The sequence below is a fragment of the Leucoraja erinacea genome, chromosome 1 (assembly GCF_028641065.1).
Source record: "Leucoraja erinacea ecotype New England chromosome 1, Leri_hhj_1, whole genome shotgun sequence".
NCBI classification, from domain to species: domain Eukaryota; kingdom Metazoa; phylum Chordata; class Chondrichthyes; order Rajiformes; family Rajidae; genus Leucoraja; species Leucoraja erinaceus.
In genome coordinates, this window is record NC_073377.1 from 73,795,003 (window position 1) to 73,812,792 (window position 17,790).

The 17,790-nt window shown below is 42.2% G+C and overlaps 1 protein-coding gene across 3 annotated transcripts in view; it reads right to left on the bottom strand.

Annotated features, from left to right (window-relative positions):
• The window catches only part of wdr19 (WD repeat domain 19), an 81,157-nt gene extending 66,931 nt beyond the window's left edge, over nucleotides 1–14,226 (bottom strand). For all 3 annotated transcript variants that reach the window (XR_008723672.1, XM_055637539.1, XM_055637528.1), the window contains exons 1-7: nucleotides 14,137–14,226; nucleotides 8,569–8,660; nucleotides 6,028–6,093; nucleotides 5,652–5,777; nucleotides 4,268–4,383; nucleotides 2,123–2,238; nucleotides 217–297 (exon numbers count right to left, since the gene is read on the bottom strand). Coding sequence is in view for 2 of the 3 variants with exons in the window: in XM_055637539.1 (XP_055493514.1) it covers nucleotides 217–297; nucleotides 2,123–2,238; nucleotides 4,268–4,383; nucleotides 5,652–5,777; nucleotides 6,028–6,093; nucleotides 8,569–8,660; nucleotides 14,137–14,142 (603 nt within the window). In the remaining variant the exon portion in view is untranslated. The remainder of the gene's footprint in view (nucleotides 1–216; nucleotides 298–2,122; nucleotides 2,239–4,267; nucleotides 4,384–5,651; nucleotides 5,778–6,027; nucleotides 6,094–8,568; nucleotides 8,661–14,136) is intronic.
• Nucleotides 14,227–17,790: the final 3,564 nt, after the last annotated feature.

A 17,790-nucleotide genomic window follows, 5' to 3' on the forward strand; every position in this document is an offset into this window, starting at 1 on the left:
AGCATTTGGGAAGGAACTGACAATATACCGGGAGACATGACTTTAAACCTCATCAAATATCCAGTGGAGGATGAGGCCTCAGGGAATTTTGGTCCTTCTAAGTAAAACAACTCAGAACAATCTCAACACACCTTCTCACTGCACCATTTTCAGGTGGTCAATCAATTTAATAAGAATTGAATGAACATATATCATTGTTTTTTCTTTGGAACAAACCGTGCTTTCTCCCACAGATGCCCTTTCATCAGTCTTCATCACCGAGAATTGAATGTCACTTGGCTCTGCTCTCACCGTGGTCTGTTGAAACAAAAATGATGTAGGATGATCAAATGCAATAAATCCAGAGCAATCTTAAAACAATAAGAGCAAGACTTACAGGATCTTAGACACAAAATGCTGGAGTAACTAATCAAGTCAGGCAGCATCACTGGAGAAAATGGATATGTGATGATTTGGGACTGACTGCAGAAGGGTTATGCCCTGAAACGTCACCTATCCATTTTCTCCAGAGATACTGCCTTACCCGCTGAGTTATTCCAACATTTTGTGTCTTTGTTTGGTATAAACCAACATCTGTAGTTCCTTTTTATTACTTACAGGATATTGATCTGTTGGGCAAGTGGGCTGAGAAAAGGTTAATAGAGTTCAATACATATAACAGCAAGGTATTCCATTTTGAGAAGTCAAACCATGGCAGGACCTTCAGAGTGAATTGCAGGGCCCCGAGGAGTAGATAGGGTGATCTAGAAGGCTTTTGGTACATTGGCCTTCATCAGTCAGGGTATTGAGTATAGAAGTTGGGATGTTATGTTACAGGTGTACAAAACATTGTGGAGGCCAAATTTGGAGTATTGTGTTCAACTGTGGTCACCCTGCTACAGGAAGGAGTGTGTAAGAAGGAACTGCAGATGCTGGTTTAAACCAAAGATAGACACAAAAAGCTGAAGTAAATCAGCGGGACAGGCAACATTAATAGGTGACGTTTTGGGTCGAGGCCCTTCTTCAGAAGAAGGGTTTCAACCCGAAACGTCACCCATTCCTTCTCTCCAGAGATGCTCCCTGTCCCGCCAAGATACTCCAGCTTTTTATGTCCATTTTCTGCTACATGAAGGATGTGGTTAAGCTGGAAAGAGTCAGAGAAGATTTACAAAATGTTGCCAGACCTTGAGGACCTGGGCTATAGGGAGAGGTTCGGCAGGCTAGGATTTTACTTTACTTGGAGCGCTAAACGATGAGGGTGATCTTATAGAGGTGAATACAATCATGAGGACAAAGGGAAAGGGAGAGCTAGGGGGATTCAAGAATCAGGGGACATGGGTTTAAGAATAGAGGGGGGAAATTTAATAGGAACCCAAGGGGCATCATTTTCGCACATAAGGTAGTGGGTAAATTGAACTAGCTGCCACAGGGTGTAGTTCAGCAGGTATAATAATAACATTTAAGACATTTGGACGTTCATGGATAGGAAAGGTTTAGAGGGATATGTGCCAAACACGGGCAGGTGTGACTAGTGTAGATAGGGCATCTTGCTCAGCGTGGGCAAATCGGGCTGAAGAGCCTGTTTTTGTGCTTTATGACTGGCAGGATTTGTTTCATTGTTAACTGCGTTCAAAATGACCAACAGACCAAATAACCTCTACTGAGATGTAAGATTTCACATGCTTCATTGATGGACTTTGTGAAGAAGGTTTTGCTGTATTATAGTTTGGGGCTAGGAGTATGTAAACTATTTGACCAGTTTAGCACTTTTGAGGATAAAGGAATATTTTACAGTTTTGGAGGTAGGCATCAGCAACTTTAATTTATTTCAATAAAAGGAAAACATTGCATTATACCAACTCTTGGATTTTTTTTTTTGTAATTCAAAAATGTCTAATTCGGACCTTGAAAGTTCAGAACTACGTCATTTTACGTCACAATGTAGTTTATACGATATGTAGTATTTAATCATGAACTTATAAATCCAACACAATAAATGTAATTGAAAGATTCTGCAGGCTTTTAAGACTAGATTTCCTATCTGGGGTAATTTTAATATCAAATTTAACACATTTCAAATGTCATCAGTTTTAACATAATATATCAATTGGAAAACAAAACTATAACATGTTCTCTCTTTTACCTGCCTAATGGTATCTCCCTCCTGATTGCTAACAGTTATTGTTTTGTCTTCACTGCCCAATGCAAGCAGATTCTGGGAACTCCAGCAACCACAAGTGATGCGTTTTGTGTGTTTTCCTGAGAAAGAAAATGGATAGGAAAGCTAGTTTAGATTAAAGAAGCACAAAGCTTTAGTGAATAAAGTCCAGGGACAGATACTGTTGCCAACATTTCCATGCATGTGAAGCACAGGGAGAGCTAGAATGTGTGGTAATGTCTAACAGTATGCAGGCCGCTCCAGGTAATGAACAGGTTCCATTTTTACACCCCTCCAGAAGTTGATTTTGTCCATAGGCTGGAAAATACACAAAAATCACTGGGTAAGATAACCAGACTGCTACGGTACTATACTCAACTAAAACTAATCTCTGTACACTAATAGACCATTATCTGTTTATTTGCACTTTATCTGCTTATTTATTATTGTGTGTATATATTTATATAATGGTATATGGACTCACTGATGTGATATGTTCTGTATTCGTGCCTACTGTATTCTGTTGTGCTGATGCAAAGCAAGAATTTCATTGTCCTATCTGGGACATATGACAATAAACTCTCTTGACTCTTGATGAATAGCATCAAAAGCGTATAAAATTGATACGAACAATTATTAAAAGTGGAAAAAGTAAGCTAGTTCTGTGGTTCATAAAAACAATGGTTTGTTCATACATTGGACTTCTGAATTTAATAATGTTATGTAAACTAGTTCAAACGTCAGGAACCCATAAGTTGGGTGTTTGTAACCTGGAGATGGCCTGTTCAAAAGGTAAGAAAACAGAATATCAAACAGCATCAGGGTCAATCTTTCATGTCAAGGATACTTCAACCAGCCCTGGGAACAAGCTCTGTTCCCACGGCACTTTCCTATGCAATCAGATTATAGAACAGTTGCCCTTTTATATTTTCTCTTCAAGGCACCAAATAGGGCAGCGTTTCACAGAATACTGTACAAATCTCTCAACTCTCTGCAGTAACGCAACCATCAATCATCTTTCTGAATCCCGTCATCAACCACCATTTCTGATAACTGCTCACATCCCCAATGCTAATCATCCTCCCTAAATATCCAGCTGCGTAAATGTTTCCATAATCAATTTCTCAATCCAACCCTCTTGGTTTTCTGTCCAAATCTTTCTTATTCCCCAAACCCAACAACCTTAGCTCTCATCATTGTTCAACCAGAACATTCATCACCTGCCCTTCCCAAACCATGCTCCACCAGCCAACCATCTAACTAATCCTCTTCTTAACCTGAAATGTTAACTGTTTCTCTTGCACAGATCTTGTCAGACTTCCTGAGATTTTCAAACATGTTATACTTTAATTTCCTCTCATTGACATTTCCTCATTCCTTCAATCCTCTCTCTGCCCTGTTTACACTCCGAGTCCTCTCGTTGTTCTACCACCATCATTGTCAACTGACACCCACTCCCACTGCCTGTTAATACATTCTCTGACTCAAATCCTCCAAGAGAGAAAAACTGAAATAACGTTAGCGTTGGATGACTTTTTAAAATCAGAACTGGCATATTCTGATACAAACTGGAAAGGTTGATTATCTAAAGTTTGTGTAATCAACATTGAGTCTTAAATGCTGTTACAGGCATAGTCAGAAGATGAGATTCTGTTCCTCAAGCCTGTGATGGAATTTGTTGGATTGGGGTAAGAGGGCAAGGATAGTCAGAGTGACAGTGGACATCATAATTCTCCATTCCTTCCCACTCCTACTGTGTATACTGCTACTCAGTGTTTAATGCATATTTATGGACCTGAAACATCAATTATATTTCTCTGTACACATGCTAAGTGACATTCTCAGAGTCTTTATTTCAGATTTCCAGAATATTTGTGTTTTTGCTATTCTCCTTTTAAGTCAGAACATTGGCTGAAATCCATTTCTGTGTAAAGTGATTCTCCATCTACTTAAGACATCGTCCAACCACATACAAGAGGAAATTAAGGTTAAATATAAAAGGTTACTGCAGAATTTTGATATTAAACACATAGGAAATGTAAATCAGCTTCAGACTAACTGGAAAAATCACTGTAAATTTCAAAAGATAGAGGAACATTTTGGATCTCACATAGGTCACATTTTACTCACCAAGGACTGGGATTTTACGGGAAGTCTGTAAGTTATAGACAAGCAGATTTCCTTTGGTTGTTCCAACAGCAAGTTGTGATCCTGCTTTTGACCACAGCAAAAATGACATCTGGTCCCTGCAAAAATATATCATAACTAAGAATAATAAATAGAAGGTGAAATGCAGAGGGTTATCAAAGTAAATCCTGCGTCGCATGCCAAGAATTTGCAGAAACTGCATAGCTTTCTGCAGAGGTGAGAAAATAAATCAAATGGTTATTATCCAGACAGATCTACCAGATCTTAGTAAATAGTACTTCATCCAAACTGCTGCCACGAAAAGGAAAACGGCCAATATACAAAAGCTTTCAGATCTTGTTTGAGACTTAAAATGCAATTTACATTAAATAATACATAAAGACATTTTAATGCAGTCTATCCAACTCATAATGAAGCAGCCTCTAATCCTTAATTAACAATTCTAATTCAACAGTACTTATTCTTATGCCTAATTTCAAGTTATGTTACATTAGCTAGCTACTTTGAAATATCAATTAGCCAATTTTCTTTCTGAAAGAGAACATCTTGCAGTTAATGCAATTAAAGGACAAATTATTTCCAATAATATTAATGATGTTCAAGTTTCTGTTTATCAGTCTGAAGAAGGGTTTTGACTCAAAACATCACCCATTCCTTCTATCCAGAGATGCTGCCTGTCCCGCTGAATTACTGCAGCATTTTGTCTACTTTCTGTTTATCTATTTTGGTCATAATTTCCTAAATTGGATATTACATGCAAGCTGTCATGTGTTTTCAAATTCCATTAAAAAAAAAATTACCATCAACCCTCCCCCCCCCTTCACCTTCAATGGGTCAGATGTTGCTGGAGCCATCTGAACTTTATAGTAATCATTGCAAATCCCAATAACCAAAACCTCACCCTTGCAGCTATTCTGCACAGCCCGTGCTGTCAGAAGTTATTTTCATTGTTTCAGAGACATCTGGGAAAGTTGAAAAAATTAAGAGTTATTAAAAACAATAAGATTTTTTAAAAGCACACATACTGTTGGAGTAACTCAGTGGGTCTGAAGCATCTCTGGAGAACATGGATAGTTCACATTTCAGGTCAGGACACTTCTTTAGAGGGCCTGAAGAAGGGCCCTGATGCATTCTCCAGAGATGTTACCCGACCCACTGAATTACTCCAGCACTTTCTGTCTTTTTTTGTAAACCAGTATCGGTAGTTTCTACTTGTTTAGTAATTTTGGATACTATAATTATTCTCTAGGTGACCTAGAAAACCCAGTTTGAGCAAAATAGCTCCTGAAAATATGTAACTTCCACTAAAGTGAAGGAATTTGTTGGAAAATAAGAAAAACATTTACTTCAGTATTAGTCAGCTCACCTCATACCACTGTCCAGCTGTGATGTTTTGTGAGTGTTTGCATCCCATAGGTAGATAGTATTTGATTTGTCAGCAATCACAGCCAAGGCATCTCCATCTTTATCCCAATCCATAGAAATGCAAACTCTAGATGACCCAGAAGGAAAAGATATTTATATGTAAGCTTAACCTTAACTTGAGAATTTAGTTTTATTTGCTTGGAGGTAATTGTTAGAGATTCCCATAAATGTTAATTTATTTAATGTTGCAGATTATTGAGGAATATAGTTAAATTGGACTATAAACTCCCACCTGAGTGGTTAAGGTGCAAATTAATCACACTGGGGGATGCTGCCTTTATAAGCAGCCATTCAAAATACAATGATTTTCTTCATACCCTGTAAGATTAATCTCATTCCTTTTGTGTCCATGTCGATCAAAGATCTTCACTGTGTGGTCAGACCTGAGACAAACCAATAAGCCTACAGTCAGTTTACAAACATCAATATGTGTAAGCTCCTCAAAGATTAAATGACTATGACCATGCATTGACAAAGTGCAGTTAATTGTTAAATCCATTCTGCAGTTTTCTATGACCATCAAACCAAAATCATTGTGGGAATAATAATCATCATAAAATGTGGGTAGGATATGTTTTCTAATCAGGTCTTTGTTTTCATTTAAACAGCAAATCTGTAAAAGTACTAAGTGATCAGCCATCTCCACATCAGATTGCATGTTGTTCCTGATTGAAGCCATGCACTATATCTGATGTGGATATATAATTCCTTGTATACTTATAGCAAGGCTTCCATATTTTTACTTTAATGTTCCAAATTACAGCATCTGTGGTCTCTTGTCACTTCCTAACTATTACAGTCCAGTCAATTTGCAAAATGTAATTATTTGCTGTACCTTCATGCTGAATTTTATAGATATATAAATAGATAGAAAATAGGTGCACGAGTAGGCCATTCGGCCCTTCGAGCCAGCACCGCCATTCAATGTGATCATGGCTGATCATCCACAATTAGTACCCCGTTCCTGCCTTCCCCATATATCCCTTGATCCACTAGCCCTAAGAGTTCTATCTAACTCTTTTGAATGCATCCAGTGAATCGACCTCCACTGCTTTCTGAGGCAGAGAATTCCACAAATTCACAACTCTCAAGGTGAACATGTTTTTCCACATCTCAGTTCTAAATGGCCTACCCCTTATTCTTAAACTGTGGCCCCTGGTTCTGGACTCCGCCAACATCGGGAACATGTTTCCTGCATCTGGCCCTGGAGAGGGTCCAGAGGAGGTTTACAAGAATGATCCCAGGAATGAGTAGGTTAAACTATGATGAGCGTTTGTCGGCACTGGGCCTGTATTTGCAGAGTTTAGAAGAATGAAGGGGGACCTCATTGAAACATACAGAACAGTGAAAGGCTTGGATGAAGTGGATGTGGAGAGGATGTTTCCACTGGTGGGAGAGTCTTGGACTATAGTTCATAGCCTCAGTTAAAGGATGTTTTTTTAGGAAGTAGATGAGGAGTAATTTCTTTAGTCAGAGGGTGGTGAATCTGTAGATTTATTTGCCATAGAGGGCTGTGGAGGCCAAGTCATTGGTTATTTTTAAGGCAGAGATAGATAGATTCTTGGTTAGTACAGGTGTCCGAGGTTATGGGGCGAAAGCAGGAGAATGGGGTTAGGAGGGAGAGATAGATCAGCCATGATTGAATGGCGGAGTAACTTGATGGGCCAAATGGCCTAATTCTACTCCTATTCCTTATGAGGTTAAGCAACTGGGCAATAAGTTAGTAAATGGAATATAATGTAGGAAAATGAGAAGTGATGCACTTTGGTAGGAAGGAAGCAATCTTGAATTTTTGTTATTAGCCGGAAACTAATAAACAAAGTAAACTACAGTTGCAGTCTTAATTGCAATGTGGTCAAAATACTAGAATAGGAAAGTCTTGTTAAGATTTTACTGTTAGAAAGGAAAGCCTGAAGGAGTTGAGTTTTGCATACTGAAGGAAGCACCTACAGAGTAGAAAATCCATAAGCATATCAACAGCGGCAGATGCATCGCGGCTGAGTCCGGAGCCTCTGCAGGTCGGAGCCCACGGCCGGCGGAGGCGGCAAGGCAGAAGCCCCCGCCGATCAGAGCTTGCGGCAGGTGGAGCCCAAGGCCAAGGTCACCCATGTGCCACGCGTAGACAGAGCCCGCGGCTGCCGCCTGGGTCGGCACCATGGAGGCGTCCGGTGAGGACCCGGCAGCGATAGTGGAGAGGTTGGTGCGGCGGTCGATGATGGCACCGACCGACAGATGAAGACGGACCATGTGGAGCGAGGACGCCACTGCAGAATGAAGGAACAAAGGAGGGCCTGGCGTGGGTGGACCGCTATGAGGGAGGGAGAAGAACAATTGGGACCCGGTGTGGGGGGACTGCCATGGGGGGGGGGTAGAGGGGGGGACGACGACGAGGACAAAGGGGGACGTGACGCGGATACTGAGTATACGTAACTTTGTCAGTGCTCTTAGGTTGCGACTATTGGCATTCCTTGGGTATGCAAGCAAAGAATTTCACTGTGGCTTGTCACATGTGACAATGAAGTATTCATTCATTCATTCATTCATTCATTCATGCATTCATTCATGCATTCATTCATTCACTTATTCATCATATTCTACGAAAATGTTTGGTTGCAGACTTTGTATGGGGTGTTTGTGCTAAGCAGGCACCCAATAAAATTAGAACATTAACATTACTCATATTACCCAGGAAAACTACCACCTTTCCATTTTGCACAGAATTGACACAGAAAATTCACTAGTGTAATACAAAGATGATATCACTAAGTATAATAATAATAATGCTTTAACTCCCAATTGATAACAGGGGAATTTTGATCTTCTAATAGATTATGTAAAGTAATATGTAAATAGCTTACCCAGTTACAGCGATGTAGTTACCCAACGTTTTCTGCCAGTGATATTGTATAAGGTTACCTGCAATAAGTTTCTCTGAAATGGTAAATACTCGCTGCACAGGAAAGAAAACAAACAGTATTTTTAGAAACACAAAAGTATTTAGCTTTAACACAGAGATTGGGTGTAGGGTTCAGTTACAGCTATATTTAAACTGTTGAATATAGCAAAAAAATATTCACAACATCATAAGTATTGAAGTGAAATTATCACAATACAAACCTTTCCATTAACTAACTAACTGCAAATGTTTCCAAACTATCCAAATATTTTCAAGTGTCATACAAAACCTGGAAATAACCAACTCACCCGACGAGAAGAAATATTCTTGTAAAATAAACCCTCATTATTATGGACATCTTTATAGTGGATTTTGGTTATAGCGGACGGTCTCTTTAGGAACACAGGCTACTAGTTTATACTGCAGAGGCTATAGGGAGGTTGCACGGCAGTTGAGGTCACGACCCTTGACCCATACTGTTGCCACGCAACACCTTCTGGAGTACAAGCGGTGAACGTCAGGTAAGCACTTACTATGGCTGCCAGTACAGCGTCCCAGCATCCGGACTCCAGGCTGACTGGTTCCACACTCGCGGACCCCGGGCCGTCTGTCCCTATGACCGGCGTTTGCTGGCTGAAACGCGGCAGCAGGGCTACAGACAGCCCGGTACCCGGAGGTGAATCACCCCGTGTGGTGGTGGGGGTTGGGGAGGTGAATCACCCAGGTGTGGGGGTCAGGGGGGTGAATCACCCTGTGTGGTAGTGGGGGTCAGGTGGGGTGAATCACCCTGTGTGGGGTCAAGGTCTGGGGGTCGGGGGGGGGGTGAATCACCCAGGTGTGGGGGTCAGGGGGGTGAATCACTCTGTGTGGGGGTGGGGGGGGGGTGAATCACCCAGGTGTGGGGGTCAAGGTCTGGGGGTCGGTGGGGTGAATCACCCTGTGTGGGGGTGGGGGTCGAAGGGACCGGGGGGGGTGAATCACCCCGTGTGGTGATGGGGGTCCGGTGCGGGTGAATCACCCGGTCAGTGACTGGTGGGTCGAAGGGACCAGACTGTCCCCAACTCTGCTGCAGCTGACAGGAGCCGCGGCCCCGCTCCACCTGGCCCCGTGTGTGTGTGGGCGCTGCCGACCCACAGCCCGTCACAGTGCAGCCGCACAGGGGGAGACGGGGCTGAGGGCAGCCGTGGCTGGACAGCGCCAACCCCGCGGGGAGAGTGGGGGCTGTCCTGAGGGATCCGCTCCATCGGCTGCTTACACCTTGGTGCTCGGGTTCAGACCGCTCAGTCAGCCTCCAGCTGATCGTGGGCCGGGACTTGTCCTCAATCCACCGGCACGCTGCTCTTTCGCAAGTCAGTGAGCAGCAGTGATTTTGGCGATTTTCTCTCACGGTTACCCCTATTTCCACAATTTTTTACAGCGCAAATATTTACCATTTTGCTGTTTTTAACAGGAAAGAACATACATGTTTTATGTGTTACTAATGTATGCCGGAAGCTGCCTGGTACTCCAGAAGGCTAGAGCTACGCCGTGTGTCACGCCCTTTGACCTCCCTATTGAAACTGACAAGGCATAGAAATTGACAAGCAATCGCTTCGATCGGAACTTAACTATTAAACAATGTAACAAACAGCCTTTAGTATTTTTAGCTTGCAGTTACAAACATACAAGTTATAAGGACTTTGTTCACTCAGCAGGTTAGCCAGGTTAATATCTCTGAAAGGAGAAAAAGAGTTAACGTTTAAAGTCGATGCTCTTTCACCCTGAACTGTGTGCGGGCAGTTGGTCATGGGAAATCAGTTACAGCAGGACAGGGTATCCTCACCCTGCCACACAAATGCTCCATTTTGCTCTCAATCTCTGAATGCCGGAATCAGCAGTAGCGACAGAGGTTATAGCTGTTCCCCAGCTGCACTGGACAAGATAGTGCTGGGTGGCCTTCTTGGGCCGCTGCGCTCCATGTGGTGAGGTAGGTCCCACTGGGCTCTCAGTGACTGGGCTTCAGGTAGTGATGTCCATGGTGGAAAAAGGTTATTGTGGCCTATTTCCCCCCCCCCCCCCCCCCCCCCCCCACCCCACCCCCGTTTGGTTGATTATAACGAGAGTTTACTGTACTTTTAATTTCCACACAAAAAGATTTACAAGGATGTAAAGGTTTGAATTATAAGAAGAGGCTTATTTTCTCTGGAGCACAGGAGGCTGAGAGGTGACTTTATCTATCGCCCTCATGAAGCTCATAAAATATGAGGGCAAAGATAAGTCAAATAGCCGCAGCCTTTTTCCCCAGAAAGAGAATAAAAATAGAAGGTAGACACAAAAAGCTAGAGTAACTCAGCGAGACAGACAGCATCTCTGGAGAGAAGGTGATGTTTCGGGTCGAGACCCTTCTTCAGGCTATTTAGGGATAAGGGAAACGAGAGATATAGATGATGATGTCGAGAGATAAAGGACAATGAATGAAAGATATGCAAAAAAGTAACGATGATAAAGGAAACAGGCCATTATTAGCTGCTTGTTAGGTGACAGAAGGGATTGGTTTAGTTGAGAGCGGATGGATTTAAAAGAGACGTGAGTAGCAACTTTTTCACACAAAAGTTGGTGCGTATATGGAATGAGCTACCAGAGGAAGAAGTAGAGGCAAGTACAATAATGTCTTTTAAAAGTTATTTGGATGGTTATGGAGAAGGCACAGGCGAGTGGGACTAGTTCAATTAGGAAGCTTTGTCAACATGGATGAGTTAGGGTGAGGAATCTGTTTCCATGATGTATAGTTCTATGACAAGCTGATTTTCTTGGGGGGTGTGGTTGTGTGGTGAACGAGAATTTGAAGATGCTGTTGGCTTAATCCCCCTGACCTCCTATGGTTCCTATTTCCCCAACACATTGATTTAATATCCCTTGCCCTCCTTTCGTTCTGGACCTTTAGTTATTTAGTTTTAGAGATACAGTGTGGAAACAGGCCCTTCGACCCACTGGGTCCGTGCCGACCGGCGAATCATGTACACTAGCACTATCCTACACAGTAGGGACAGTTTACAATTTTTCCTGAAGCCAATTAACCTAAAAACCTGTTTGTCTTTGTGGGAGGAAACTGGAGTTCCCAGAGAAAACCTATGCGATCATGGGGAGAACATACAAAGTCCTTACAGACAGCACCTCTAGTCAGGAACCCAAGTCTCTGGTGCTGTAAGGCAGCAACTCTATCTCTGTGCCACTGTGCCACCCTGCTAACCGCCATCCCAACAGTTTATCTGGTACAGTTCTCCCCTCCTCTTAAAACAGACGGCTAGAAATACAGCATGTGGCAGACAATTAGCCTGGTCATTCACCATGACATCTAGCTCAATTATATAAAATAATGTTTCAACTCCCCTTTCCCATCTAACCCTTTCAATTATTTCAGAATATCTTAAATGGTCTGCAGAAACATAGATTTAGCTCTTCAATAGCAAGCTACATTCTCTGACTCCCTTATATTGTTTTATTATTTTCACCTCAAATAGTCTGAAGCCACAGATTTCTGCATTCTATCTCCATACTGACAATATTTCACTCTGAAGGAAGCATTGAAGCATTATGACCTCAGTTCATCCTGAAAGATTCAACCAGCTAATTAAGCACACATTAATTGTAGTCATTAATATAATATTGGACAGTGAGCTTACAGAGGTGACAGAAATAACTGATCAGATCATCTCTTTTAGGTAGACAAAAGGAATATGTAGAGAAAAAAACAACGTGCTGGAGGATCGCAGCAGGTCAGGCAGCATCAGAGGATGGAAATGAACGCACATTATGGGTTGTCTTTCCATTCCCCTGCACAGATGCTGCCTGACCTGCTGAATTCCTCCAGCATTTTTTTTTAACGTTTGATTTAGGTATTGAGTGAGGTATTGGACAGGTTTCCACATCTTCCCTGGTCTTTTAAGAATAGTGCTATGGCAATGCTTTATGGCCAATGAAAACAAAACATTTCACCCAGAGAGTTGTGAATCTGTGGTTTTCACCCAGAGATGTGAATCTGTGGAATTCTCTGCCACAGAAGGCAGTGGAGGCCAATTCACTGGATGTATTCAAGGGAAAGTTAGATTTAGATCTTAGGGCCAACGGAATCAAGGGATATGGGGAGAAAGGAGGAACGGGGTACTGATTTTGGATGATCAACCATGATCATATTGCATGGCAGTGCTGGCTCAAAGGTTCGAATGCCCTACACATGCACCTATTTTCAATGTTTCTACCGTTGCCATGGCACAATTTGTTACTTATGTCCAATGGAGACAATGAATGGTACTCAAATATCTCCTCTAACAAAAGCATCTTTAAATGTGTAACATTTCCTCAGCACTACACAGTGATGAGTCCACCAATTATGTGATCACGTCCATTATATGAAACTTGGAACCATTATTTTCTAGCTCAGAGGCAAGATCACTCACATCCAGCCAATGCCAACAAGGCAGACACAAAGTGCTGGAGTAACTCAGAATAAGCCATTGCTTTGGTATTAAAGAGAAAATATTGTGGTAACTTTAAACAAAATGCGTGACTGATGAAAATCCTGGTTAGAATGGTTCAAAAATGGAATAGAAACAAAAATGGATTTCAATGCAAGTTGAATAATTGTTATTTTCAAGTGTAAGTGAGCAGTTTGGGTAGGATGGGACTGCATAGTGAATGTGGGTAGTAATTGCAAGCAGGAATATAAGCTATAGAATGTTTACAGCACAGAAACTTGTTTTGCTTCATCATGAATGTGGGGAAAATAATCAGCTTGGGGGTAATAGAACATTTATAGACGTGGACATAAATGAGCTGACGTCTCCAAATCACTGCAGTTTCGGGTAAGTTCTTGAGATTTAGTCAATTCTGCAAAAAGGACCAAAGTAGTGACTAAATATTAGAACAGTCTATCTTCTTATTCATACTTTCTAATGAAGAATTGGATTGATAACAAATAGATTCAGAGATCTGCAACAGTTTTAGGCAAGGATGGAAGAATCACTGCTTCGGATATCTGTACATCCATTGGCTGCCAGTTTTTTTCAGATTCCGTGGAACTTATTTTGCCGAATCATGAAAGGGGCCTGTGTAATAAAAGTGGGTATGAAGAAGGGTCCCGACCAAAAATGACGCCTGTCTATGTTCTCCAGGGGATGCTGCATGACTGCTGAGTTACTCCAGCACTGTCTTTCTTTGAAGTGGGCGTTGTCGTGATGGGAGCTTCACTCTGTAACCTGATGGATCTCAATCTCAACTAAATGCAAATATCCGCAGGGACGTTCGGAGCGAGTGGTGCATAGTTGGCAGGAATATATATCGTCCACACTTGTAGTTGATGTGCTTTGCCCAGCGTCCCATGAGTGCAAACTGCCACGTCTCCATGGCAACCAAGGGGCTGCTTCAGGCCCTCGCCTCTTGTACACGGGGCTGCCGAGCTCCCCCGGCCGGATAACCATCGGCGAGAAGGTCGATGGGAAAAGCACATGACTGAGTACTCAGTAGATTCAAACACCCTCAGCATCTCTCTCACCTTCATCTCCCTCTTTATTTCTCTCGCCGACCATTTGCCTGGATCGCAGCTTCCATCTGCGCACGCGCGACCTTCGTCCCCTTTCCTCCCCCTTGACGCAAAGCGGAAGCCTGAGCCCCGCCTCCCCGTTGCCCCTGGCGACCGCCGGAGCCCCGCCTCCCCGTTGCCCCTGGCGACCGCCGTAGCCCCGCCCCCCGTCGCCCCTGGCGACCGCCGGAGCCCCGCCTCCCCGTCGCCGGCCCAGAACAAAGATACCAAAGATATTAGAGCACAAAGATCTGCTCTAAGATCTTTGAAAGATACTAGAGGAGCCTCGAGGACCAGTTGTTGCAGAGAGGAGTGAGTGCAGGGCAGGGCAGTGCAAAGAAGGGTTTCGGCCCGAAGCCCCAGCCCCAGTCGCCCGCATTGTAGCAATGTTACAAAATTTTTTCCTCAAGTCTGCAATTTATCCCATAGATAAAGCATAACAATAAGTTTAATTTGCTTCACTTTCATATCTCAAGTATTAAAAAAGTTATGACCATTTTCATCTCGGAAATTAGCATCTTTTCCCTATTGATTGTCAATGGACATTACAAAAAAGCTGTGATCTTGGATAGTCAAAGCCCATTTCTTAGAAAGATACATTTTTAAATAGCACAAAGATTATTCACAAATAATTCACAATATAACATGATTTTTATATCTAATTTACATTAATTTATAGGCCAAATGGAAGGAATTTAGTGTTCAATTGCTGTAAATAAATGCCCATTTAAATCGGCTTTCTAGTGGGTTCATGTGACCGCGCGCTGGTTTAGAACGTTGACAGCGCGCTGGATTAGTGAGTATAAAAAGCCCAAAATGGGCAGGGTTATATATATGCCCCATTTAAGTAAAAATAAATCGGTACATACCTTTAATTGTTTGTGTGACTGCCGGCGGAATGAGACAGTAATTTTAAAGCTATTATAACTATATATTATCGAGGCCACCTTTTGCGACCGGGTCTTGCAGCGATTTTTTTCGTTAATGATTTACTAGGCTGAACCAGCCCCAGCCTAGTAAAAATCCAGCCCCCTCCAAACAGCGCCAAAAATCGCCGCTGGGAGGGGATTCCCAATGACGATTCAGGTAGGTTTTGTAACATACCTATTGTGGGTCTGAAACGACACCCATTCCTTGTCTCCAGAGATGCTGCCTGTCCCGCTGAGTTATTTCACCATTTTGTGTCTTATCTTTTGTGCAAAGGAACGGCAGATACTGGTTTATACCGAAGATAGACACAAAGTGCTGTCTCCTGTGGGTATCATCTGGCCGTCTCAGTTTGCTCACACATTCCAAAAACGTGAGGGTTAGTATAGCAATGTTAGAACATTTTGAGATTTAAAAAATCAAGTCTGCAATTTATCCCATCAGATAAAGCATAAAAAGAAGTTTAATTTGACACCTAATTCACTTTCATATCTTCAGTATTAAAATAGTTATGGCCATTTTCATACACGGAAATTAGCATCTTGTTCCCTATAGGGGGGTTGCACGAAAGGTCACTGGGTCAGAGGGCTCGATGCACGGAGCCGCACAATCCATCTGGAAGGCCGTCACTTCCGGTATATGTTATTAATGCTAGAAACGCGTACTTTCCTACCTGTTAAAAACCGCCAAAATGTTGAATTTTTGCGCTGAAAAAAATTGTGGGAGTCAGGGTAAGTGTGAGAGACATGTACCCAACTTCAGAATTCCAAACGTGAAGCGAAATGAAGGTATAGAGAAGCGAGAACTGAGGGGACTACAGCAGCTAAAGTGCTTGGTAAACATTGAAAATATTGGGAATTATCGCGTTTGCTCACTGCATTTCATCGTAAGGCATTATTTGTGTTTTTTCTTGATTCCTTTGGTATCTAAAAATTCTCAGGTGATAAATCTAGCTGTAAATTTTTCTTCAGATGCGTTTTCATTTTGTATGTAAATACCCACGAGAACCATGGGCGATTTAAAAAAATTACAGCCAGATTTATCACTTCTGAAACTTTTTAGATGCCAAAGGAATCAAGAAAAAACACAAATAATGCCTTACTTGATGAAATGCAGTGAGCAAACGGCCAATGTTCGCCAAGCACCCTTCAGCTCTCGTTTCTATCTACCGTCATTTCACCTCACTTTTGGAATTCTGAAGTATGCTAAATGTCTCTCACGCTTATCCCGATTTCCATAATTATTTACAGGGCAAAAATTGACAATTTCAGCGGGTTTAAAGGGCCCGCTACACTGGAAACAATGGTAAGTGCCTACCTGCAGTACATCGCGTGTAATCCATTTGGAGTAGCGTAGCAACAGTACGGGTCATGGGTCGTGACCCGACTGCCGTGAAACCTCCCTATTGCTTTTCCATTGACTTAACACAAAAGCTGTAATCGAGGACAGTCAAAAGCCCATAACTTTATTAAAAATTAAGAGAACTGAAATAAATTTTCAGTTATTATAGATTGAAGCATTCTGAAACAAATATGAAACAATCTTACTTAGATGTCTTGAAATTAAAACATATAATTGTAGCTAATTACAAAATTCAATTACTAGATCTAAACATCTATCAATTTCTTAAGAATAGATTAACATTTTTAAATAACCTACGTGTCCAAATAACATTCACACAAGAATTCACAATATACCATAATTTTTAAATCTCATTGTAATGGATTTATAGGCCAAATGGAAGGAATATCTGTAAATTAACGGCCATTTAAATCATCTTGCGAGTGGGTTTTTCTGGAACGCGATCATTTGGAACGTTGCGGTTAGCAGCGAATTTAAACCCGTATCGGCAGCAAAAATACTGCCGGTTCGGATGGGGACTAAATCATCGTTTTGCAACTTAAAATGTGAATTAAAGGCATCTTGAGGACCACTTTTATACATAAAATAAACGGCTTTCTTGTACCTGTCCCGTACCTGAAATCCGTCCCCGTTGTCGGCGGTGATGGCTTTAAAAGCTGATTTTAAAATGACTCCAGCAATGAAATTGTCAGACGATTTAAAAAAAAATACACAGAACGGCCGTCGGAACGATTCTTCAGCAGAAGCTTGCACTACAAACCAAATATATTCCAGGACAAGGTAGGAAAAAAAATGTGTTTTAACCCCCCCCCCTCAAAGGCGCCAAAATTGCGCACACGGCCAGTGGCAGAATTGCAGCGCCGCTGAAGGTAAGTATTGTAACATACCTACTTCCGGGCGTCTTCCTGACATTCTTTCATCGGTGTGGCATCATCTGGCTCGACTGCAACAGCCAGATGTCTGCTTATGGGTGTCCTCCCTGCAACAGGTCATTGGTTCAAGGTTTTTACTGCGTGCTGTAATGCAAAGGCCCATCCCTTGAGCGTGTGGGAGGGAGTTAGTGTGCGTATCTGCTCTTTTAGTAGACCATTCATACGCTCCACCAGCCCTGCTGCTTGGGGGTAATATGGGATGCGGAGTGTCCACTGCACCCCATTATCAGTTGCCCATTGTTGTACTTTGTTACCGGTAAAATGGGATCCGTTCTCAGACCGAATTTCCCATGGGGTGCCACCAGTGTGCGCATTAACATGGTAAACTGTGATGGGTCTACGGTGGGCCTCTCCCCATATCCTGATCCACAGTGACTGTCTCCACAATGGGTGACCATATATCTCC